Source organism: Salvelinus namaycush, chromosome 4, assembly GCF_016432855.1.
Source record: "Salvelinus namaycush isolate Seneca chromosome 4, SaNama_1.0, whole genome shotgun sequence".
Lineage (NCBI taxonomy): Eukaryota > Metazoa > Chordata > Actinopteri > Salmoniformes > Salmonidae > Salvelinus > Salvelinus namaycush.
The window spans coordinates 69,743,359-69,769,881 of NC_052310.1; the positions used below are offsets into that span (position 1 = coordinate 69,743,359).

General features: G+C 43.2%; 2 protein-coding genes and 3 non-coding genes across 5 annotated transcripts; all 5 read right to left on the reverse strand.

Annotated features, from left to right (window-relative positions):
- Positions 1-1,126: 1,126 nt before the first annotated feature.
- LOC120046763 (ribosomal L1 domain-containing protein 1-like) lies at positions 1,127-5,798 on the reverse strand. The gene is made up of 9 exons (XM_038992251.1): positions 5,694-5,798; positions 5,013-5,152; positions 4,706-4,844; positions 4,171-4,319; positions 3,738-3,839; positions 3,399-3,492; positions 2,850-2,984; positions 2,368-2,499; positions 1,127-1,803 (listed from the first exon to the last, which is right to left on the reverse strand). Exons 1-9 carry the CDS (start codon positions 5,733-5,735, stop codon positions 1,420-1,422), a joined length of 1,317 nt encoding a protein of 438 aa, XP_038848179.1. The 5' UTR covers positions 5,736-5,798; the 3' UTR covers positions 1,127-1,419.
- On the reverse strand, positions 3,158-3,283 carry LOC120046885. The gene has a single exon (XR_005476868.1). It is a non-coding gene; the product is annotated as a small nucleolar RNA ACA64 (small nucleolar RNA).
- Positions 3,574-3,701, reverse strand: LOC120046883. The gene has a single exon (XR_005476866.1). It is a non-coding gene; the product is annotated as a small nucleolar RNA SNORA55 (small nucleolar RNA).
- LOC120046882 lies at positions 4,429-4,556 on the reverse strand. Its single transcript, XR_005476865.1, has one exon. It is a non-coding gene; the product is annotated as a small nucleolar RNA SNORA55 (small nucleolar RNA).
- A 266-nt stretch (positions 5,799-6,064) lies between the features above and the next one.
- LOC120046764 (eukaryotic peptide chain release factor GTP-binding subunit ERF3A-like) lies at positions 6,065-26,398 on the reverse strand. Its single transcript, XM_038992252.1, has 14 exons — positions 26,003-26,398; positions 25,625-25,666; positions 22,490-22,759; positions 22,320-22,353; positions 22,065-22,142; positions 21,786-21,966; positions 21,299-21,453; positions 14,565-14,705; positions 11,946-12,039; positions 10,364-10,444; positions 8,849-9,022; positions 7,219-7,308; positions 6,851-7,019; positions 6,065-6,711 (listed from the first exon to the last, which is right to left on the reverse strand). The coding sequence occupies exons 1-14, from the start codon at positions 26,199-26,201 to the stop codon at positions 6,659-6,661; spliced, it is 1,761 nt and encodes a 586-aa protein (XP_038848180.1). The 5' UTR covers positions 26,202-26,398; the 3' UTR covers positions 6,065-6,658.
- Between the last annotated feature and the right edge of the window lie 125 nt (positions 26,399-26,523).

A 26,523-nucleotide genomic window follows, 5' to 3' on the forward strand; every position in this document is an offset into this window, starting at 1 on the left:
CTTTTTATGAAAAGCTGTGTGTGTGAGAGAGAGCACATATGATCTCTAGACTAGAGACATCAAGCTACAAAGCCAGACCTCCACAACCCCTCTGTATTTTCCTCTGTGTGGTTAAAGGTCTGTACTGTCTTAGTTGTGACCAGTATAGTGGTGCCCTCATCAGTGGAAGGGACAGGCAGGCTGGAGTTTGGCTGTATGTTCCCTCCTGGAGAATCATGGTTCCAGCTCCACTCGTCATGCTGTCCTGACCCATGATAACCACTGTCTGCTCAGGGACATAATCAGAGACCTTCTCAGTCCTGGGATACTCTGCTTCCTGAAGTCGGGACACTGGGAGATGACGATGACTCCAGTTTTGATAAACTCCCATATCTATTGGGTGAAATATCACAGTGTGCCATAACAGCAGCAAGATTTGTGACCTGTTGCCAAAATAAAAGGGCAACCAGTGAAAAACTACCATTGTAAATACAATCCATATTTATTTTCACTTTGTACTTTCAACTATTTGCACATCACTACAACACTGTATATAGACATTATGACACTAAATGTTTGTGTAATATTTACTGCTCACTATTGTTAATTTTACTTTTGTTTAACTATTTCACTTGCTTCGGCAATGTAAACATGTTTCCCATGCCAATAAAGCCCCTTGAATTAAATGTAATTGATAGTGAGTGACCAATCCATGGTTTATATACATAATTGGTTATAACTGAACACTATTACAGACCGCTTTATTATTATATTGCCAATTGACTTAAAATTACCTGTCAAATCATATTCTCAGTGTCTCTCTGGTAAGTTCATTAGATGGAGCTGATGTGGTGTACAGATAAATAATGTAGTGACTGCTTACTGCCCGTTAGCAATAACATTTCCATCCGTCGTTCAGGGCCCTCCCGTTCCACCGGAATCATTAGTAAGACTGTTTTACACCTTCGTGACAACACTGCAGATCCCTTTGTTCCACCAAGTTACCATCATCTTCCTGTTCCTCTGGTTGCATCTCGCTGTTCCCCAACAACCAGAACACCCACGAAATGAGACTGAGGATGATTACAGACATCTTATTCACTAAATATTGACAGTGAGCCCATTTTGTATAAGAAATCACACAACATACTTTAGTAGTATTTTTAATTTACAAGTAGAGCTTACACAAGATGATATTAAACAACCCTTTGAGGCAGACAGACAATTGCAGCTCATTTGAGTTTGTCCTTGGATCAATTCAACAAACTGAAATGTTAACAGTTGTATATTTATAAACCAGTCCTTTATAATCAGTGTGATGAAGTCAGAGTTCCATGTAGAGAAAGGGGGAGTAATACACAGACATTAATGGAGAGGTATGTATGCTTTGTTCATTGAGTTGTCAAGACAAAACAGTCATCAAGATTGAGGCACTTTCCTTTAAGCAGCCTTCTTGTTCCTTTTTCTTCTCATAGCTGTCTTCCCCCCTGTCGGGTTGGGAGCCTTCTTCCCCCCTGTCGGGTTGGGAGCCTTCTTCCCCCCTGTCGGGTTGGGAGCCTTCTTCCCCACTGTCGGGTTGGGAGCCTTCTTCCCCACTGTCGGGTTGGGAGCCTTCTTCCCCACTGTCGGGTTGGGAGCCTTCTTCCCCACTGTCGGGTTGGGAGCCTTCTTCCCCACTGTCGGGTTGGGAGCCTTCTTCCCCACTGTCGGGTTGGGAGCCTTCTTCCCCACTGTCGGGTTGGGAGCCTTCTTCCCCACTGTCGGGTTGGGAGCCTTCTTCCCCACTGTCGGGTTGGGAGCCTTCTCAAGCCCCTTGGTCTGCTTCTACAGGCATCAGAGGAGCAATCAATTAGCAAAGTACTGAGAGTAGTCTTCTGTAGATACATTAGTCATTTAGCATATACTTTTATCCAGAGCAACTTAGTTAGTGCATTCATCTTTAAGACAGCTAGGTTGGACAACCACATGCATAGAAAGTACATTTCTTCATTAACAACCATCAGTAAAATCAGAGCTGGGGGGGTGGGTCAAGGTGAGGATTATTGAAGATAATGTTTGTAGAGGTAGGTTTTCTAATGTTTTCAGAAGATGGGCAGGGACTGCTTTCCTAGCTTCAGGGGGAAGCTGGTTCCACCTCCGGTGTGCCAGGACAGAGAGGAGATTGGACTGATACAAAGTGTCAATTAACCTCCACAGTCTATCAGTGTTCCCAGAGAGTGAAGAGGGAGACAGCACAAAAAGGACACTGCTCCCCTGCCTCACTGGAATGAGGTTCATACAACACTGGATTTGTAACCTGGTTCACTCACAGAGTGAACCAGGTACAAATTGATCCAACTAAAAATAGAATCTAATTAAAATGCATTTGGTTTGACACGTGGTACAGACCTCCAGTTTAGCCTTTTTACTTGGCGTTACCATGGGAACAAGCTGTGGAATCTCTTCCTCTACTTCAGCACCAGTATTTCTTTCTGTAGACTTCTGTTCCTTCTTAGCAGACTTTTGTTTGCTTGCATTTTTCTGAAATTCACAAAAGTTACAGGTATTCTTTATGAGCAGGAGGATGTGGGGTCTGTGTCTATATATATGAAATTGGCCTCTGTAGTCCATATGTGGCACCAGGGGCTATGTTGATGTTCCCAGAGAGTGAACAGGGAGACGGCACAAAAAGGACACCGCTCCCCTGCCTCACTGTAATGAGGTTCATATAGCACTGGATTTAAACCAAAATTCATACTGAGAGTGAACCAGGTTCCGAGCCAGTGCAAAGACAAGTCCTTTGAAAGATTTAATTTGACAAAAATAGATAATATAACTTCAATTATAATCTTAAAATACTACTTAGAAGCATTTGTGTGTAGCACTCCTACCTTTGCGTCCATGGCTGCGCGGGCCTGTTTCTGTGTCTCCTCTAAGAGGGTCAGGTGGTTCATGTTAGAGGTGTAGATGGGCAGAGCTACTGATGACTGGCTCTTCAGGTGGATGATCTTTATCAATGGTCCTTTCTACAAAGCAGCAAGACCGCAAACATCTAGTCTCAAACATGTATTTTCACGCATACCTTTTTAGGTCAACTTCATTTCTGGGAAAAACATTTAATGGTACAGCCAAAAACATTGCTATCCTGTGATTAGCATCTGATTGTGGCCTCTTGTCAAAGGCCTTGCTTAGTTGGGGTGGGGGGAGGCACATGGGTTTAATCCCTCTGCGATAAATAGCAGGCAATAAGCTTAATGTACCACAGTACTATAGGCCTAGTAAACTCACCCCAGACAACAGCTATCCAAAGTGATTTTCAGACTGGGCCCAAACATTTAACATTGAGTATACCTGACATTAACATATACAAGTGTAAATATCTGTAGTGAATGGATACAAGTCATTCGTGAACTCAAGAGGATCCCTGGCAGCAAACTCACCGTGCGTAGTTTGGTCACGATGGTGCTAACAGCCGAGTCGATATTCTCGGCTATTTCATCTGCAGCCATCCCAGAGTGGGCCACACGAGCCATGCTAAAACAATCAATTACATGATACAAGAGGCAGTGTGAATTAATGAATTCTATGAACACTAACAATATTAGACACTTGCCATTTTGTGTCAAAGTTGTAGAGACAGGCTCCAATAGAGAGGGAGGTCCGTCTGGATATACTTTGAGTCACTATGGCACCATCATTGCCCATGGCCAACACAGACAGGAGGACAGGGTTTGCTGGGGTGCAATCATTCATCAAGTCAAGCTGGGAGCAGGCCTCACCAGCAGCAGCCTTTCTTAGAAATGGAGATGGTTGTTCCCTGGATGGTTCGCTGGATGTCCAAGGCCAGCTTCTTGCTCTTCAGGTTTACTGACAACGGATCCCTAAGCAGAGGAGAGAAAACACTCCATTAGATTAGAACGCCAGAAGGGCTAGCTTGAAGGCACATTTCAACTTAAGTGATTTGATGCATTTCAAAGCCAGGGAACAACACTTGGGGCTATGTTGATGTTCCCAGAGAGTGAACAGGGAGACTGCACAAAAAGGACACCGCTCCCCTGCCTCACTGGAATGAGGTTCTTATAGCACTGGATTTAAAACAAATTTCATACTGAGAGTGAAACAGGTTCCGAACCAATGCAAAAATATGTCTAAATAGATTATTTGACTAAAATAGACAAGTTGATCAACCAATGGAACATATTTCAAGCTTACTTTTTCCTCTCGTAAAAGTGCTTGCCAATGTGTGAGGGCAGCAGGCGACGAACACGGTCGTCTGACAGGAACATGTCAAAATTCCCCAGCAGCCTTCGTTTGGCCTCAAAGGGCTTGTACTCAGTCCTCAGTGTTCTGTAAGGGATCACCTATAGAAAGACAGGGATATGCCTGGGTAAGTCGAGTCATGCACCAACAAGTAAAGGACCATATCAAAACGACAAGCACGGATCATTATTACATGCGTATACAGTAGGTAACTGTGTCAAAGCTGTAGAGACAGGCTCCAATAGAGAGGGAGGTCCGTCTGGATATACTTTGAGTCACTATGGCACCATCATTGCCCATGGCCAACACAGACAGGAGGACAGGGTTTGCTGAGGTGCACTTATTCACATTGGATGACTAAATACTAGCTACAAAGTAAAGCAGATGAAGAGATGTATTGGAGGATGAGGTAAGCACTTCGGGTGTCTAGAAAAACAAACAATCAATAATAATAACTAATATTATTATTGGTGTTGGTTAGTAATACCTCTGTGACATTCTTGACCCCTCTCTCAGCCAGTAGTTTTTTGTAGAACCTCTGGGTCTGGTCAGGGGTCATGTTGGGCTCATCTCTGGTGAAGAGACACACCTCATCTGTGTTGGTGCGGATGCCATGAGGCAAGGGGCTGAGGGAGAAACAGAGGACTTGTGGTTATTACTGGACTGTTTCACCACTATACTGCAGGACAAGGTGTTAATTGGTCCACACATTCACTGTATTTTTCCATAGTTAAGCATGTATTATGTAACCATGTTGGTTTGTAGCGCTGGACAGTGTTGGCAGAGGGACTCACATGCGGATGGTCTGGGCCTGCTTGGGGATTTTCCATAGTGTGAAGAGGAGGGATAGGTGTTGACTCTCGTCCAGGAGCAGGGAGTCTGGGGTAGACTTAGTCTTCAGGAAAGCCTGCAGTGCTTGAACTGCCTTCTTTACCTGGGAACACAATGAGAAGTTATGAAGAAATGTGTGTGACAAATTAATATTTCTGTAATTTTGTTCAAATAAACACATTGACCAAATGCAAATAACTAGCCGCAATAGGGTAGCTAGTTAAGTTACACAAATCGTCCTGAACAAGTCCGTTCAGGTGAGAAAGCGAGCGATAGCGAGCCGACATTACAACTTTTTCACTTTCAACACTATTAACCTACAAAAGTCGGACTAGTAAAGGGTCGATATTTTTCCAATGGCAGTTTTACCAAGAACCAATGGGAGGAGTTGTAGACAACTCTGAAAGTGTGTTCACAGCGTTTCCAGTTAAGTTAAAATACAGAAAATAAGTGACTTGCCTCGTGTTGCGAACTATCCGACCGCACAAGCTAACGCTAGCTAGCTTGCTATCCAGCTGGTTGCTAGCTCCAGAGAAAGGTGGCTTACAAAACATAACCTACTGATATCCCCCCGCTTTTCCCGGCATCTATATAACTACACTTTGGTTAAAAAATACATTATCAAATAGATTTTTAGACATTACCTGCACCCGGTCCAGCGCCAACTCATCAGGTTTGTCTGCCATGCTTCTTCACGTGTTTTATCCGGGGTAACGCATGCGCATATCGATTGACTCACGTCACTCTTGCAATTGAAACTTCCCAACTTTATTTGCAAACAGTTTGAGGACAATTCAAAAAGGTCACTAGTTACCACCGCCACAAAGTCATAAACCCCGCCTATTTCTACAATTTGATCTGATTTTAACCTAACCCTAACCTCAACCCCTCCTTACCTTCCGCCTAACCATAACCTTACATTTAGACCAATTTTGACTTTGTGGCTGTGGTAACTAGTGGAAACCATTCCCGAAAGGCCAAATGAACATTGTAAGAAATTGAGAAAAACAGAGCCTTTAATTTTTCTCTCTCAGTTTGATACTTTATTTTCATTGTTGTTGATTGGTAACATGACAACACACGTTCACAACAGGAACCATGTTTGTTTCATTGTGTGCGTGTGAACATACCAGATTATGATTTTGGTATGGCGATACCTACAACCAAAATATTACCATTTCGGTATAATATTTGGGATTTGAATGCGTATAACTAGCTAATTATGGTCCAAACATGATGCAACCGGATGCAACGCTAGTCCCTTCCTTTCCAAACGAAGTAACAACGCATACATTCCCATTTCCAAAACAAAAGGTGGACCAGCACAGAGTGAGGTTGGCCTGGGAAAGGGTAGTGGCTACATTAGTGGCATAGCTGAGCTCTCAATATGAGAAAGCTGACACACTGGACTTGTCTTTCATTAACATTGTTCATCATAAAAACTGATTCAGTCACTTTTTTAAGTTTCTTCTTTATTTTCAAACATGATTTGTTTTCCTCCTCGTCTTCAACAGATAGTGGTATGTAAGAGGGGGTGGCTGGCTAGGTAGGCGTCAGCAGCTTCCTTCTCTTTCATGACAACTGTCCCAGGATTCCATGCTGCTTCACATTAGTCCTTCTCTGGTACCAGCTTCAGCACTTTGCCAATAGCAATGGTTTTGCCTGAAAAGGGAGACAATTCCATACTTATAAAAACCTTTAGTACTCCATTGGCACTGGTTTTGTTGTTTAAAGCTTTTTGATATTCATCAATAGAAACAAAACATGGTATAAAACAATCCCACAGGAACACACACACAACCTTCATCTCGTAGGGTGAACCTCCCCATCTGTGGGAAGTCTTTGAAGGTCTCAAGGCAGATGGTTCCAGCACAACGTAGCCGGGCGATGCACACCTGGTCCTGTTTGACAAAGCGAGGTCGCGTCTTGCTCTTCTCACCGGTCTTCTTGTCCACTAGACAGATTAAGGCCTGAGGAGAGAATTGACTTGAATACAGGTTTATTTAGTAATGAACATTATTCACTGACCGAGAAGATACATGTGGTGGGCAGGCTATACTTGGATAGAGACCCGTTGGGTTAGGAGATGTTAACAAGCTAATGTAACTTAGTAACTCACTGTGATTAGGTTAGGGGTTGTTAACAAGCTAATGTAACTTAGTAACTCACTGTGATTTGTACTTCTTCAATACAGGTGTGGATGTGTAGGACTGCGTTGTAACCTGGGCAGATGATGGATTTATGCTCAATGATGACAATCTGAAAACAAAGTAATTTAAAAATAATAAAACACCAGAGAAAATAGCAGAGGTGCAAGTACTGGAGTTTACATACAGTTGAAGTCAGAAGTTTACATACACCTTAGCCAAATACATTTAAACTCAGTTTCACAATTCCTGACATTTAATCCTAGTAAAAATTCAGTTTTAGGTCAGTTAGGAACACCACTTTATTTTAAGAATGTGAAATGTCAGAATAATAGTTGAATGATTTATTTCAGCTTTTATTTATTTCATCACGTTCCCAGTGGGTCAGAAGTTTACATACACTCAATTAGTATTTGGTAGCATTGTCTTTAAATTGTTTAACTTGGGTCAAACGTTTCAGGTAGCCTTCCACAATAAGTTGGGTGAATTTTGGCCCATTCCTCCTGACAGAGCTGGTGTAACTGAATCAGGTTTGTAGGCCTCCTTGCTCGCACATGCTTTTCAGTTCTGCCCACAGATTTTCTATAGGATTGAGGTCAGGATTTTGTGATGGCCACACCAATACCTTGACTTTGTTGTTCTTAAGCTATTTTGCCACAACTTTGGAAGTATGCTTGGGGTCATTGTCCATTTGGAAGACCCATTTGCAACCAAGCTTTGACTTCCTGACTGATGTCTTGAGATGTTGCTTCAATTCATCCACATCATTTCCCCCCTCATGATGCTATCTATTTTGTGAAATGCGCCAGTCCCTCCTGCAGCAAAGCACCCCCACAACATGATGCTGCATGGTCTGATGGTGTTTATACTTGCGTACTATTGTTTGTACAGATGAACGTGGTACCTTCAGGCATTTGGAAATTGCTCCCAAGGATGAACCAGACTCGTGGAGGTCTACAATTCTTTTTCTGAAGTCTTGGCTGATTTCTTTTGATTTTCCCATGATGTCAATCAAAGAGGCACTGAGTTTGAAGGTAGGCCTTGAAATACATCCACAGGTACACCAATTGACTCAATGATGTCAATTAGCCTATCAGAAGCTTCTAAAGCCATGCCATCATTTTCTGGAATTTTCCAAGCTGTTTAAAGGCACAGTCAATTTAGAGTATGTAAACTTCTGACCAACTAGAATTGTGATACAGTTAATTATAAGTGAAATAATCTGTCTGTAAAAAATTCTGTCTGAAAAAATTACTTGTGTCATGCACAAAGTAGATGTCCTAACCGACTTGCCAAAACTATAGATTGTTAACAAGAAATTTGTGGAGTGGTTGAAAAACAAGTTATAATGACTCCAACCTAAGTGTATGTAAACTTCCGACTTTCAACTGTATTTAGTCAATCCAATCTACCATCGCTATCATTTAGCATTTCTCTGATGCAGTGTATCTTTGTAAACTAATCCTAGACAATGATAACATATGCCATTTATTTAGCAGAAGCTTTTATCCAAAGCAACTTAGTCATGTGTGCATACACTGTACATTTTACGTACAGGCGGGAATGGAACCCACTATCCTGGCATTGCAAGCGCCATGCTCTACCAACCGATCTAAAATGACCTTAGTCATGTCCTAAGGAACGTAGCCTACCTGAGCGTCAAAAGTGCGTCCGGAGTGGCAGAGGTTCTCAGCATTACAGAGGATGAAGCCAGGCAGGATCTCCTCCTCCTCGATGCCCTTCAGCCTTAGCTTCAAGTTCTCTCCAGGAACAGCTTCATCTGTCTCCACCTCGTCAGACAGCAGGCTCAGCACCTCCACTGTGTGCTGGGGGATAACACATCACATGTATCATAGTGCTGTATATACACTGAGTATACAAAACAAAAGCTATTATCCCTTTTTGATGTCACTAAATCCACTTCAATCAGTGTAGATGAAGGGGAGGAGTGTCACGGCCGCCGAAAGAACTGGACCAAAGTGGAGCGTGGTGAGCGTTCATTTCTCTTTTTATTTAAAATGTCGCCAACAAAACAACAAACGAAAAACAACCGTGAAGCTTACAGGGCAAAGTGCCACTAACAAAGATAACTACCCACACTGAAAGGAGGGAAAAAGGGCTACCTAAGTATGATTCCCAATCAGAGACAACGATAGACAGCTGTCCCTGATTGAGAACCATACCCGGCCAAAACATAGAAATAAAGAAACATAGAAAACAAAACATAGAATGCCCACCCCAAATCACACCCTGACCAAACCAACTAGAGACATAAAAAGACTCTCTAAGGTCAGGGCGTGACAGTACCCCCCCAACCCCCCCCCCCCCCCCCCCCCAAAAGGTGCGGACTCCGGCCGCAAAACCTGAACCTATAGGGGAGGGTCTGGGTGGGCATCTATCCGCGGTGGCGGCTCAGGTGCGGGACGCAGACCCCGCTCCACCTCTGGTTAAAGAAGGATTTGTAAGCCTTGAGACAATTGAGACATAGATTGTGTATGTGTGCCATTCAGAGGGTGAATGGGCAAAACAGATTTAAGTGCCTTTGAACAGGGTATGGTAGTAGGTGCCAGGCGCACCAGTTTGAGTGTGTCAAGAACTGCAACGCTGCTGGGTTTTCACACTCAACAGTTTCCCGTGTGTATCAAGAATGGTCCACCACCCAAAGGACATCCAGCCAACTTGACAACTATGGGAAGCATTGGAATCAACATGAGCCAGCATCCCTGTGGAACGCTTTCAACACCTTGTAGAGTCCATGCCCCAATGAATTGAGGCTGTTCTGAGGGCAAAAGGGGGTACTAATCAATATTAGGAAGATGTTCTTAATGTTTTGTACACTCAGTGTATATGTTATACAACAAGTATTATATTAGTAATCTTAAATCGCAAGATAAACTGGGGCTGGGAAGGGAAATATAACATTAGAACCTGAAGTAAAGTATTTAACACAGATGCGTACATGTTGGAGAATCCAAACCTGAAGTGCATGGTAATGTGGAAGTCTTGAGTCCCTTTCACAATTTAAATTTAAATTACTTAGCAGACGTTTTTCTGCAGAGCATCTGCCAAAGAAATTAAAAAGTACATGTAAATTGTGAAAGGGTCTCCTGTACACTTGTGTAATGTATACTCTCCAGGACAGATGAATGACCTATGGAGAGCCTTACCCTGTTAGGCATCATGACCAGCTGCTGGGCTTTGGCAATGAACCCAGACTCCAGCTTCCCCAGGATCACAGTGCCCATATCCTGAACACAGAGCACAACCAAGACCAGGTTAAGGGTTTTCTACCAGTTATAGTCAGTGGCCTTGTGGTTAGAGTGTCCACCCCGAGATTGGGAGATCGATCCCCGGCCGAGTCATACCAAAGACTGTAAAAATGGTACCCGATGCATCTCTGCTCGGCACTCAACATTAAGGAGATAGTTTGGGGGTAAGGTCCTGCGATAGACTAGTGTCCTGTCCAGGGGGTGTTGTACATGTACGTCAAGCTGCCTCACGCTACAGAAACAGGAGATAGGCTCCTGCTCCTATGAGCCGGTCCGGCTCAAAGCTACAAGTTAAAGAAAATTGTATTATTACACTACATCCTTTGTTTCCTTTCTCATCTTCTACTCCGATCTAAGAGGTTTTTATAAACCTCGGAGAATGGAGTCACGGCCAGGGTCAGCCATTATCAACAGCGACCCTGGAGCACTTAGGGTTAAGTGCCTTGCTTAAGGGCACAGAAAGACCTTTCACCTTTTTGGCTCGGGAAGTAGGGGTTCTGATGGTGCTTAAATCCACTAAATGAGTGAACTAGGCCTTTATGACTCCTGTATTAGCAGAGAAAAATGCTCATCAGAACCCCCCTCAGTTAAAGGAAGTGGTACTAAGGGTTAGGAAGGACACTGCAGTTTACTACGGATTCTGCTCACACTAGGTTACCATAGAAAATTAGCACTTATATTGAATTAATGAAAAAACAAAAACTGATTCTGTCTAGTCAATTAAAATGGTTGTTTCTTTTCTCTTCTATGCTCCCACCTAAGATTACTTCATTGAGTGTACTAGCGTCTAGCGCTAAGCTGTTGATCCCCACTGCCAGCTAGTCTAACAACCTAACCAGCCGCCAATTAACTGGACCGTAATCCCATTATATCAACTGAATAGCAGATCTAGTTAGGGCTCCTGGGTTTCATAACACCCCTCTTACACAACCACAGCAGTGTGTGTGTGTGTGTATGTGCGGAAGACCTGCTGAGAAAGCTATACAATATAATTTCCTTCCTTCTAACCTGTTCCAAAACACCCGCTGGTGAAACCGGTGCCAGAAGGCTAAATTATCTTGTGGAGAAAATGGCTGTGCTCTGCTGTCCTTGGCTACAGTAAGGAGGACTTGGAAGGACACCCAGAACGGAACAGAGGGCCTCATCTGGACGTGATGTGGGAAGGCCAGTGTGTGTATGTGTATGTGTATGTGTATGTGTGTGTGTGTGTGTGTGTGTGTGTGTGTGTGTGTGTGTGTGTGTGTGTGTGTGTGTGTGTGTGTGTGTGTGTGTGTAGCAGCTGCACAGTGCTGCATTATCTTTGTATTTTAGCAGACATTTCATAAGCCTTTGTCAAACTCTGAGATAATGTATTCATAATGGATTATTAATTACTACAGAATAAGATGGTGTGGTTAAAATGATGCAAGTTATGCCGTTGAGTGCAATACAGAGCTAGAGATATGTAACTGGGATAACTCATGACAGCAGTTGAGCTCACCTTGTATTTGTCTACGATGGGTAATCTGACAGGGCCATCTGTGATTCTGTTGAAGCTTGGCAGGCTGTCCAGATGTGGGATGAATGGCAACCCCCTGTCAACGAAGAACAACTGGGACAATCAATTATTATCTTTTCTAATAATACATTTATGGATTATCAATTATTATGGGGACAGAGAGAACTTTGATAGCTTCATAGAAGTTAGCAGAGCTGTTTTATGGAGGAGGAAAAAATATACATTGATTTGATGGACTGTTATGGAAATAAAGACTTGACAAGCAACCGCCACTCAGCACCCACAAAGAGATTGACTTTTATGTACAGTTGAAGTCGGAAGTTTACATGCACCTTGGCCAAATACATTTAAACTCAGTTTTTCACAATTCCTGACATTTAATCCTAGTAAGAATTCCCTGTCTTAGATCAGTTAGGATCACCACTTTATTTTAAGAATGTGAAATGTCAGAATAATAGTAGAGAGAAATTTATTTCAGCTTTTATTTCTTTCATCACGTTCCCAGTGGGTCAGAAGTGTACATACACTCAATTAGTACTTGGTAGCATTGCCTTTCAATTGTTTAACTCGGGTCAAATGTTTCGGGTAGCCTTCCACAAGCTTCCCACAATAAGTTGGTTGAATTTTGGCCCATTCCTCCTGACAGAGCTGGTGTAACTGAGTCAGGTTTGTAGGCCTCCTTGCTCGCACACGCTTTTTCAGTTCTGCCCACAAATTTTCTATGGGATTGAGGTCAGGGCTTTGTGATGACTACTCCAATACCTTGACTTTGTTGTCCTTAAGCCATTTTGCCACAACTTTGGAAGTATGCTTGGGGTCATTGTCTCTTTGGAAGACCCATTTGCGACCAAGCTTTAACTTCCTGACTGATGTCTTGAGATGTTGCTTCAATATATCCACATAATTTTCCTGCCTCATGATGCCATCTATTTTGTGAAGTGCACCAGTCCCTCCTGCAGCAAAGCACCCCCACAACATGGTGCTGCCACCCCCGTGCTTCACGGTTGGGATGATGTTCTTCGGCTTGCAAGCCTCCCCCTTTTTCCTACAAACATAACGATGGTCATTATGGCCAAACAGTTATATTTTTGTTTCATCAGACAAGAGGACATTTCTCCAAAAAGTACGATCTTTGTCCCCATGTGCAGTTGCAAACCGTAGTCTGGCTTTTTCATGGCGTTTTTGGAGCAGTGGCTTCTTCCTTGCTGAGCGGCCTTTCAGGTTATGTCGATATAGGACTCGTTTTACTGTGGATATAGATACTTTTGTACCTGTTTCCTCCAGCATCTTCACAAGGTCCTTTGCTGTTGTTCTGGGATTGATTTGTACTTTTCACACCAAAGTACGTTCATCTCTAGGAGACAGAACACGTCTCCTTCCTGAGCAGTATGACAGCTGCGTGGTCCCATGGTGTTTATACTTGCGTACTATTGTTTGTGCAGATGAACGTGGTACCTTCAGGCATTTGGAAATTGCTCCCAAGGATGAACCAGACTTGTGGAGGTCTACAATTTTTTTCTGAGGTATTGGCTTATTTCATTTGATTTTCCCATGATGTCAAGCAAAGAGGCACTGAGTTTGAAGGTAGGACTTGAAATACATCCACAGGTACACCTCCAATTGACTCAAATTATGTAAATTAGCCTATCAGAAGCTTCTAAAGCCATGACATAATTTCCTGGAATGTTCCAAGCTGTTTAAAGGCACAGTCAACTTAGTGTATGTAAACTTCTGACCCACTGGAATTGTGATACAGGGAATTATAAGTGAAATAATCTTTCTGTAAACAATTGTTGGAAAAATTACTTGTGTCATGCACAAAGTAGATGTCCTAACTGACTTGCCAAAACTATAGTTTGTTAACAATACATTTTTGGAGTGGTTGAAAAACGAGTTTTAATGATTCCAACCTAAGTGTATGTAAACATCCGACTTCAACTGTACTTTCTGCAGAGAACTGAGGGGAGGTTGACTAATGTGTACTTTCTGCAGAGAACTGAACGGAGGTTGACTTATGTGTACTTTCTGGAGAGAACTGAACGGAGGTTGACTTACGTGTACTTTCTGCAGAGAACTGAGGGGAGGTTGACTTACGTGTACTTTCTGCAGAGAACTGAGGGGAGGTTGACTTACGTGTACTTTCTGCAGAGAACTGAGGGGAGGTTGACTTACGTGTACTTTCTGCAGAGAACTGAGGGGAGGTTGACTTACGTGTACTTTCTGCAGAGAACTGAGGGGAGGTTGACTTATGTGTACTTTCTGCAGAGAACTGAGGGGAGGTTGACTAATGTGTACTTTCTGCAGAGAACTGAACGGAGGTTGACTTATGTGTACTTTCTGGAGAGAACTGAGGGGAGGTTGACTTACGTGTACTTTCTGCAGAGAACTGAGTGGAGGTTGACTTACGTGTACTTTCTGCAGAGAACTGAGGGGAGGTTGACTTACGTGTACTTTCTGTAGAGAACTGAACGGAGGTTGACTTATGTGTACTTTCTGCAGAGAACTGAGGGGAGGTTGACTTACGTGTACTTTCTGCAGAGAACTGAGGGGAGGTTGACTTAAATGTACTTTCTGCAGAGAACTGAGGGGAGGTTGACTTACGTGTACCATGTGCACTCCTCTATGGGCTCCTTCAGGTTGGCTCCCGTCAGCCCAGAGCAAGGCATGAAGTAGATGTCCTTCTTTGGGTTGAAGCCCACCTTCTTCAGAAATGGCACCAACTTCTCTTTACATTCCTCATACCTGTAGTGGAGAGGGAGGAGGATGGGTTATTTTACTGTGTTAAATATCAATATCAATGTTACAATGTTGACTAATTGAGGAACACAATCTCCATTTTTATATCTTTCCTATTCTATGACTGTCTGTCATAACCAGCCATGCAGCATGAGGGTCAAACAACACATTAGATGGGACACTGCATTTGGCTCTCTCTAACAAGATGCATGTATATATAGTGCATTCGGAAAGTATTCAGAACCCTTGAATTCTTCCACATTTTTTACGTTAGAGCCTTATTCTAAAATGGATCAAATCTTTTTTTTAATCCATCAACACACAATCTACACATAATACCCCATAATGACAAAGCGAAAACAGGTTTGTAGAAATGTTTGCAAATTTATTACAAATAAAAACTGAAATAACACATTTACATAAGTATTCAGACCCCTTACTCAGTACTTTGTTGAAGCACCTTTAGCAGTGATTACAGCCTTGAGTCTTCTTGGGTATGACGCTACAAGCTTGGCACACCTGCATTTGGGGAGTTTCTTCCATTATTCTCTGCAGATCCTCTCAAGCTTTGTCAGGTGGATGGGGAGCGTTGCTGCACAGCTATTTTCAGGTCTCTCCAAAGATGTTCGCTCGGGTTCAAGGTCGGTGTAACGAACGTCGTAATCCTCCTCGTCTGAGGAGGAGCAAGGATCGGACCAAAACGCAGCGTGGTATGTATCCATATTTATTTGAATACTTTTAAACATGAACAAAAACAATAAACAGAAAGAAACCAACAACGCTACAGTCCTGAACTTTAGAACATAAAAACATGAACGCACGAACAGGAACAATCACCCACAAACAAACAGTGAACACAGCCTACCTAAATATGGTTCCCAATCAGAGACAACGTAAAACACCTGCCTCTGATTGAGAACCATATCAGGCAAATCAGACACACCTAAACCAATGAGACACATAACATAGACTACACCCACCCAGCTCACGTCCTGACCAACTAAACAAAGACTAAACAAAGGAAATAAGGTCAGGAACGTGACAGTCGGGCTCTGGCTGGGCCACTCAATGACATTCAGAGACTTGGCCACTCCTGCGTTGTCTTGGCTGTGTGCTTAGGGTTGTTGTCCTGATGAAAGGTGAACCTTTGCCCCAGTCTGAGGTCCTGAGCGCTCTGGAGCAGGTTTTCATCAAGGATCTCTCTGTACTTTGCGCCGTTCATCTTTCCCTCAGTCCTGACTAGTCTTCCAGTTCCTGCAGCTGGCATAACATCCCCACAGCATGATGCTGCCGCCACCATAGGTATGGTGCCAGGTTTCCTCCAGACGTGACACTTGGCATTCAGGTCAAAGAGTTAAATCTGGGTTTCATCAGACCAAAGAATCTTGTTGCCTTTTGGCAAACTACAAGCGGGCTGTCATGTGCCTTTTATTGAGGAGTGGCTTCCGTCTGGCCAGTCTACCATAAAGGCCTCATTGGTGGACTGCTGCAGAGATGGTTATCCTTCTGGAAGGTTCTCCCATCTCCACAGAGGAACTCTGGAGCTCTGTCAGTGACCATCTTGTTCTTGGTTCAAATCAAATCAAATGTTATTGGTCACATACACATGGTTAGCAGATGTTAATGCGAGTGTAGTGAAATGCTTGTGGTTCTAGTTACGACAATGCAGTAAAATCTAACAAGTAATCTAACAAATTCACAACAACTACCTTATACACACAAATGTAAAGGGATGAATAAGAAAATGTAAATATATGGATGATCAATGTGATAGGCAAGATGCAGTAGATGGTGTAGAATACAGTATATACAGTTGAAGTCGGAAGTTAACATACACTTAGGTTGGAGTCATTAAAACTTGTTTTTCAACCACTCCACAAATTTCTTGTTAACAAACTATAGTTTTGGCAAGTCGGTTAGGACATCTACTTTGTGCATGACACAAGTAATTTTTTCAGACAGAATTTTTTACAGACAGATTATTTCACTTATAATTAACTGTATCACAATTCTAGTGGGTCAGAAGTTTACATACTCTAAGTTGACTGTGCCTTTAAACAGCTTGGAAAATTCCAGAAAATTATGTCATGGCTTTGGATTCTGATAGCTTAATTAACATAATTTGAGTCAATTGGAGGTGTACCTGTGGATGTATTTCAAGGCCTACCTTCAAACTCAGTGCCTCTTTGCTTGACATCATGGGAAAATCAAAAGAAATCAGCCAAGACCTCAGAAAAAAATCTGTAGACCTCCACAAGTCTGGTTCATCCTTGGGAGCAATTTCCAAACGCCTGAGGGTGCCACGTTCATCTGTACAAACAATAATACGCAAGTATAAACACCATGGGACCACGCAGCCATCATACTACTCAGGAAGGAGACGCGCTCTGTCTCCTAGAGATGAACATACTTTGGTGCGAAAAGTGCAAATCAATCCCAGAACAACAGCAAAGGACCTTGTGAAGATGCTGGAGGAAACAGGTACAAAAGTATCTATATTCACAGTAAAAGTCCAAATATCGACATAACCTGAAAGGCCGCTCAGCAAGGAAGAAGCCACTGCTCCAAAACCGCCATAAAAAAAGCCAGACTACGGTTTGCAACTGCACATGGGGACAAAGATCGTACTTGAAATGTCCTCTGGTCTGATGAAACAAAAATAGAACTGTTTGGCCATAATGACCATCGTTATGTTTGTAGGAAAAAGGGGGAGACTTGCAAGCCAAAGAAAACCATCCCCACTGTGAAGCACGGGTTGGCAGCATCATGTTGTAGGGGGTGCTTTGCTGCAGGAGGGACTGGTGCACTTCACAAAATAGATGGCATCATGAGGCAGGAAAATTATGTGGATATATTTGAAGGAACATCTCAAGACATCCGTCAGGAAGTCAAAGCTTGGTCGCAAATGGGTCTTTAAAATGGATAATGACCCCAAGCATACTTCCAAAGTTGAGGCAAAATGGCTTAAGGACAACAAAGTCAAGGTATTGCAGTGGCCATCACAAAGCCCTGACCTCAATCCCATAGAAAATTTGTGGGCGCAACTGAAAAAGCGAGCAAGGAGGCCTACCAACCTGACTCAGTTACACCAGCTCTGTCAGGAGGAATGGGCCAAAATTCACCCAACTTATTGTGGGAAGCTTGTGGAAGGCTACCCGAAACATTTGACCCGAGTTAAACAATTGAAAGGCAATGCTACCAAATACTAATTGAGTGTATGCAAACTTCTGACCCACTGGGAATGTGATGAAAGAAATAAAAGCTTAAATAAATTTCTCTCTACTATTATTCTGACATTTCACATTCTTAAAATAAAGTGGTGATCCTAACTGACCTAAGACAGGGAATTCTTACTAGGATTAAATGTCAGGAATTGTGAAAAACTGAGTTTAAATGTATTTGGCCAAGGTGTATGTAAACTTCCGACATCAACTGTACATATGAGATGAGTAATGTAGGATATGTAAACATTATTAAAGTGCCGTTATTTAAAGTGACTAGTGATACCTTTATTATTTTATTTAAGTGGCCAGAGATTTCAGTCTGTATGTTGGCAGCAGCCTCTCTATGTTAGTGATGGCTGTTTAACAGTCTGATGGCCTCGAGATAGAAGCTGTTTTTCAGTCTCTCGGTCCTAGCTTTGATGCACCTGTACTGACCTTGCCTTCTGGATGATAGCGGGTGAACAGGCAGTGGCTCGGGTGGTTGTTGTCCTTGATCATCTTTTTGGCCTTCCTGTGACATCGGATGCTGTAGGTGTCCTGGAGGGCAGGTAGTTTGCCCCCGGTGATGCATTGTGCAGACCGCACTACCCTCTGGAAAGCCTTGCGGTTGAGGGCGGTGCAATTGCCATACCAGACTGCGATACAGCCCGACAGGATGCTCTCGATTGTGCATCTGTAAAAGTTTGAGTGTTTTAGATGACAAGCCAAATTTCTTCAGCCTCCTGAGGTTGAAGAGGCACTGTTGCACCTTCTTCACCACACTGTCTGTGTGGGTGGACCATTTCAGTTTTTCTGTGATGTGTACGCCGAGGAACTTAAAACTTTCCACATTCACTCCTGTCCCGTCAATGTGGATGGGTGGGTGCTCCCTCTGCTGTTTCCTAAAGTCCACGATCATCTCCTTTGTTTTGTTGACGTTGAGTGAGAGGTTATTTTCCTGACACCACACTCCGAGGGCCCTCACCTCCTCCCTGTAGGCTGTCTTGTAGTTGTTGGTAATCAAGCCTACCTCTGTAGTGTCGTCTGCAAACTTGATGATTGAATTGGAAGCGTGCATGGTCACGCAGTCATGGGTGAACAGGGAGTACAGGAGAGGGCTGAGAACGCACCCTTGTGAGGCCCCAGTGTTGAGGATCAGCGGGGTGGAGATGTTGTTTCCTACCTTCACCACCTGGGGGTGGCCCGTCAGAAAGTCCAGAACCCAGTTGCACAGGGCGGGGTCGAGACCCAGGGTCTCGAGCTTAATGACGAGTTTGGATGGTACTATGGTGTTAAATGCTGAGCTGTAGTCAATGAACAGCATTCTTACATAGGTATTCCTCTTGTCCAGATGGGATAGGGCAGTGTGCAGTGTGATGGCGATTGCATTGTCAGTCGACCTATTGGGGCGGTATGCAAATTGAAGTGGGTCTAGGGTATCAGGTAGGGTGGAGGTGATATGGTCCTTGACTAGTCTCTCAAAGCACTTCATGATGACAGAAGTGAGTGCAATGGGGCGATAGTCATTTAGTTCAGTTACCTTGGCTTTCTTGGGAACAGGATCAATGGTGGCCATCTTGAAGCATGTGGCGACAACAGACTGGGATAGGGAGAGATTGAATATGTCCGTAAACACACCAGCCAGCTGGTCTGCGCATGCTCTGAGGACGCGGCTAGGGATGCCGTCTGGGCCGGCAGGCTTGCGAGGGTTAACACGTTTAAACGTTTTACTCACGTTGGCCACAGAGAAGGAGAGCCCACAGGCTTTGGTAGCGGGCTGTGTCAGTGGCACTGTATTGTCCTCAAAGCGAGCAAAGAAGATGTTTAATTTGTCTGGTTCTCTTTTTGTAATCTGTGATTGACTGTAAACTTTGCCACATACGTCTCGTGTTTGAGCCGTTGAATTGCGACTCTACTTTGTCTCTATACCGACGCTTTGCTTGTTTGATTGCCTTGCGGAGGGAATAGCTGTACTGTTTGTATTCGGTCGTGTTTCCGGTCGCCTTGCCATGATTAAAAGTGGTGGTTCGCACTTTCAGTTTTGCGCGAATGCTGCCATCAATCCACGGTTAGGGAAGGTTTTAATGGTCACAGAGGGAACGACATCTCCGATGCACTTGCTAATAAACTCGCTCACCGAGTCAGCGTATACGTCAATGTTATTGTCTGACGCTATCCGGAACATATCCCATTTGATTGTTAGGAATTCTAGGTCGGGTGAACAAAAAAAACTTGAGTTCCTGTATGTTGTTGTGATTTCACCATGAGTCGTTAATCATAAGGCATACACCCCCGCCCTTCTTCTTACCAGAAAGATGTTTGTTTCTGTCGGCGCGATGCATGAAGAAACCGGGTGGCTGTACCGACCCTGACAACATATCCCGAGTGAGCCATGTTTCCGTGAAACAGAGAATGTTACAATCTCTGATGTCTCTCTGGAAGGCAACTCGTGCCCTAATTTCGTCCACCTTGTTATCTAGAGATTAGACATTGGCGAGTAATATGCTCGGAAGCGGTGGATGGTGTCCTCGCCTTCTGAGTCTGACCAGTAGGCCGCTCCGTCTGCCTCTCCTGCTGCGACCACGTTGTTTTGGGTCAGCCTCTGGGATGAGATCGCATGTCCAGGGTGAAGGTCCAAACAAAGGATCCGCTCCGGGAAAGACGTATTCACGGTCGTAATTATGGTAAATTGACATCGCTTTAATATCCAATAGTTCTTACTGGCTGTATGTAATAACACTTGAGATTTTCTGGGGTTACTTCCCTGACCAAGGCCCTTTTCCCCCGATTGCTCAGTTTGGCCAGGCGGCCAGCTCCAGGAAGACTCTTGGTCGTTCCAAACTTCTTACATTTAAAAATGATGGAGGCCACTGTGTTCTTGGGGACCTTCAATGCTGCAGAAATATTTTGGTACCCTTCCCGAGATCTGTGCCTCGACACAATCCTGTCTCGGCGCTCTAAGGACAATTCCTTCGACCTCATGGCTTGGTTTTGCTCTGACCTGCACTGTCAACTGTGGGACCTTATATAGCTAGGTGTGTGCCTTTCCAAATCATGTCCAATCAATTGAATTTACCAAAGGTGTACTCCAATCAAGTTGTAGAAACATCTCAAGGATGATCAATGGAAACAGGACTCACCTGAGCTCAATTTCGAGGTTCATAGCAAAGGGTCTGAATACTTATGTAAATAAGGTATTTCTCTTTTTAATTTTTTATACATCTGAAAAATTTCTAAAAACCTGTTTTTGCTTTGTCATTATGGGGTATTATGTAGATTGATTAAAAAATATATATTTAATCCATTTTAGAATAAGGCTGTAATGTAACAAAATGTGAACAAAGTCAAGGGGTCTTAATATTTTCCGAATGCACTGTACATTGGACTGACTGTTACCTTTCCAAGCTCCAGTTGACAGTGGGGTCGTCCATCTTGTTGACGAGGACGATGAGGTGTTTGACTCCAGCCGTCTTGGCCAGCATGGCGTGCTCCCGCGTCTGACCCCCCTTCTCAAAGCCTGTCTCAAACTCTCCTTTTCTGGCCGAGATCACCTGACCACAACATAGGGTTACGTTAGACTAGCATAGGGTGCAGAAAATAATGATAAACACTAGGGTACACCTTACAGGTACTGTACATTATCTACTGTGTAGACTTTTCAGAACTAGAATGCATATTAGAAAATACTCTCTCATTATATAGTTAAGTCAGTCCTCTTCTTATCACACAAAATCCATTGCTAAACAAATGCAGTCTCAGTCAACTTGTCTACTGGCAACGATACAACTAACAGGGACACAGGGGCCTGTTTTGCCTCGACGCAGCAGATATGAAAAGTGGCCAGTGAAATGCCTTCCACTAAGCATTGTTTGGGAAAACTCACCAGCACTGCCAGGTCAGCCTGTGACGCCCCACCGATCATGTTGGGGACAAAGCTTTTGTGGCCGGGGGCATCCAGGATAGTAAAGTGCTTTTTCTCTGTCTCAAAGTAGGCTCTCCCCACCTCCACCGTCTTCCCCTTGTCTCTCTCCTCCTGGTTGGTGTCCAGAGCCCAGGACAGGTACCTGGCGAGCAAGATACGGATACAAGATGAAATAGTCTGTCATTTTTATTTCCAAGCATATACATAACTGAATCTAGTCACACCAGAAGGTAAACTCACCATGTTTCTCTGTTCTTTTCTTTGGCTTCTCTTTCATATTTCTCCAGTGTTCTTTTCTCTACCATTCCTGTCAAATACCTCCAATAAGAAAGATAAACAGAGATTGCCTGATCTGATGAATATAGGAGAGAACATTTTATTTCTAGATAGCCATGGCATTAGTAGCAATATATATCATACCGTAGAAGAAAATGTTAAGCCATCTTCAGTAACCTGAATCTTGGAATAGTTATTGATAACCATGTTATTACTCACATGATCTGACCTCCAATAGTTGATTTACCAGCATCTGAAAAAATGAAAACTGTTCTTCAATCCAAATGAATACAGACAATTTCTAACAGCACTTGCTCTCTGTCCAGGAATAAAAAAAAAATGATGTAGGAAAGAAGACCATGAGGTAATAGTATACAGTAGGAACGCACCCACATGCCCGATGAACACCACATTGACATGCTCCTTCTTCGGGGCGTCTGGTGGGAGGGGGATTACTTTGAGCATGGGCAGCTCCTCCTCCTCTTCCTCTTCCATCATCTCCTCCTCCTCCTTTCCCTGCACCTCCTCACTGGAACCCCCCTCTCCTCCCAGGGCTCCCCCTCCTCCTGGTTCTCCTTCCCCGGGCTCCTCTTTCTGCTCCCACGTCTCCACCTCCACCATCATGTCTGCTTCTGTCCCTCCTCCGTTCTCCACTGGAGCTAAAGAACAAAAGCGGCACTTGTTTACCACTGATGTAGACCATGAAACAATGCTCTTTTGTTGAAGGTAGTCCGCACATCCAGCAGATTTCACAGGTGCATGATGGGTATATGAGATAGCTTGTGAACAGAGAGGAGAGTACCGGCACACTGTTAATCTAAACTGTGTGCGGAACTGCACGGTGTCTGCACGTTCTCTTCAAACAATGCTCTTTGATCTCTGACCTCATACACTATGACACTGAAATTGGCTTATTACACATGTATTACATAGTTGTGGTCACCTACAGTGCCTTCAGAAAGTATTCATACCCCTTGACTTATTCCACACTGTGTTGTGTTACAGCCTGAATTCAAAATTAATTAAATAAAACCTTTTCTCACCCATCTACACAAAATACCCCACAATGACAAAGTGAAAACATGTTTTTAGAAATTCTAGGAATCTCATTTACATAAGTATTCACACCCCTGGGTCAATACATGTTAGAATCAACTTTTGCAGCGATTACAGCTGTTCATTGCTAGACAGCCATTTTCCAGTCTTGCCATAGATTTTCAAGCCGATTAAGTCAAAACTGTAACTAGACCAATCAAGAACATTCAATGTCGTCTTGGTAAGCAACTCCAATGTATATTTGGCCTATTGTCCTGCTGAAATGTGAATATGTCTCCCAGTGTCTGTTGGAAAGCAGACTAAACCATCCTCTAGGATTTTACCTGCACTTAGCTCTATTCCATTTATTTTTATCCTAAAAAACTTGCCAATGACAAGCATACCCATAACATGATGGAGCCACCACCATGCTTGAAAATATGAAGAGTGATGTGTTGTGTTGGATTTGTCTCAAACATAACGCTTTATATTCAGGACATAAAGTTCATTTCCTTGCCACATTTTTTGCAGTTTTACTTTAGTGCCTTATTGCAAACAGGATGCATGTTTTGGGATATTTTTCTTCTTTTCCTTCTTTTCACTCTGATATTTAGGTTAGTATTGTGGAGTAACTACAATGTTGTTGAACCATCCTCAGTTTTCTCCTATCACAGCCATTAAACTCTGTAACTCTGTCACCATCGGCCTCATGGTAAAATCCCTGAGAGGTTTCATTCCTCTCTGGCAACTGAGTTCGGAAGGATGCCTGTATCTTTGAAGTGACTGGATGTATTCATACACCATCCAAGGTTTAATTAATAACTTCAACACGCTCAAAGGGATATTCAATGTTGGCTTCTTTTCTTTTTCAACATCTACCAATAGGTGCCCTTTTTTGCAATGTATTGGAAAACCTCCCTGGTCTTTGTGATTGAATCTGTGTTAGAAATTCACTGCTCAACTGAGGGACAATACAAATAATTGTATGTATGTAGTACAGAGATGAGGTAGTCATTCAAAAATCATGTTAAATACTATTATTGCACACAGAGTGAATCCATGCAACTTATTATGTGACTTGTTAAGCACATTTTTACTCCTGAACTTATTTTAGTCTTGCAATAACAAAAGGGTTGAATACTTATTGACTCAAGAAATTTCAGCTTTTCATTTTTAATGACTTTGTAAACATTTCTAAAAACATAATTCCATTTTGACCTTATAGGGTATTGTGTGTATGCCAGTGACACACAATCCCAATTTAATCAATTTTAATTTCAGGCTGTAACACAACAAAACGTTGAAAAAGTCAAGGGGTGTGAATACTTTCTGAAGGCTCTGTATACCATGGATGTTCAATATCCTTATTTAATAGTGATATAGCTTTGTAGCGATAGTAGTGATAGCTAGATAACTTTACTGTATATTGAACAAATTAAATGCATTCTTTAAAGAAATTCTAGTTAATCTAGCACTGATGCAGATTAGTACTTCAGAAAAACTCTTCCCATAGCAGCATCTCTGTTCACAAGGCCTTCACCTCCTCATCCATGAAATTAAACACTTAAACATGTACAATGCCTGTTCCCTTCTCAACACGTGTCATTCACAATCTGGAGAAGGTCATGATGACAACTGCTCAGAGGCATGCTTACATTGCATGCAACACCACAGAAAAAATAAACCACACATTACAAAAACGGCATCTTTGTTCTGAACTATAAACCCACGAGGTAACTTCAACAGTCACTCAGAACTCACTCCCCTCATGTCCTCTCTATCTCTCTCTCTCTGGCAGGCTACAGTTTCAGCCAGGTGTCACACTAACAGATAAATCAGGCGTATGTAACCTGAGTAGATGGGCACAGTGTTCTCTGGCCAAATGTAAAACATATATAGGGCTGGTCAACATAGTACCTCTACAGCAACATTCCCTGAAAATACAACAACTGGACTGCCCGATTTGGTTATACCAGTCTAACAAATGTCATATCCTCTATCTGTTTCCACGTGTTCCAGTGTACTAGTATATTTTAGGCATAGGCCTGTGATGTTGCATCATGCTATAGATAAGCATGTAGGGAGTGGGAGCCTGCCAACCCTCCCAGTTGGACCTTGTCATGTCTCCCAGAACTGGCCTTCAGGCCTAGGCTACCTCCCAGTGAGCAGTAGGCCTGAAGAGATGTTTCAATGTCTGAATGAATGAATGGTAGACAATACTGACTGACGGACATTTGTAATCTCTTCTGGAATGAGTTGGGTGGAAGTTGGCACGGCAACCTTCTGCAGGTAAAAAATAACGATTGAAACCTAAAGGTTTTTAAAAAAACACCTGTGATACACATCTTCAACAAACAATCTGATAAGTCTGTGATTACACAATGTTATTGTTTTGGACAAAGTACAACACACCTGAGTGGCAAAGGGAAGTAAAAGATGGAAGAATAGTTAGCTACATAATAATATAGTAATAAACAAAAAACACATACCAACTGTTTCTGACAGCTCCATGCTGGCAACTGGTTCACCACCTGTGAAGAGACAAGTTGTTGCTTTTATCATTGGCATTAAATGGACATTGGAGCTTTTGGAATAGGAATCCAGTATGGGTGATGGCTTAACAATAATAATAGCATCATGAGCAGTAGGCCTAGCTATAAGCGTTGCACCATCATGTCAAAACAGTCACATTGGGGTTGAGCAATATCATACACTAGTCTAGTAGGCTTGCTAGCTAACGTTACAACCCCAAGATAGCTAACGTTATCTAGCTAGCTACTGTAGCTAACCTGGCTAACCCCAGGCAATAAGAGCAGCTGTCAAAATCCCGTTATTACAACACTCCACAACATCACGCCCTAACCTACCGTGACCGTCGGATATTGGGATTTCCGTGGGGCTGCTTTGAAAGAAGGTCGGTACAAACACCGCCGCGTTGACATTCGGGACAAACGGCTTGGCATTGACGTTGAGAGCGGCGAGAGCGGACTGGAGTCCCGCGGCGGCTCGGGCCTCGGCATCCTCCTCCTGCTCCCACGAATCCGGGGCTGTGTCTCGCGGGTCCATGGCAGAGTTAGCTAAGCTAGCTAGCTGGCTTGACTGTGAATAACGCAACTGGCTTGATGTCCGTTCTGTTATCTAGCTACTTATGTTAAAATAATTCGCGATGCTTCACTGTGTCTTATTTTGGGAGGCATATGGTGAGCCGGTGTCTCACGGAGACGAGACCGACGAGAGAGAGAGACGTAAACCTACAGTTCCACAACAAACCGCTAGGATGGCTCCTCGAGGGGGTAACCCGGGAACTACAGAATAATGCATTCTGGAAGGTGGGGTTGAACGTAAAGCTGTCTAGCTCCACTCAGTAAACCGGTAAATATGAACATTA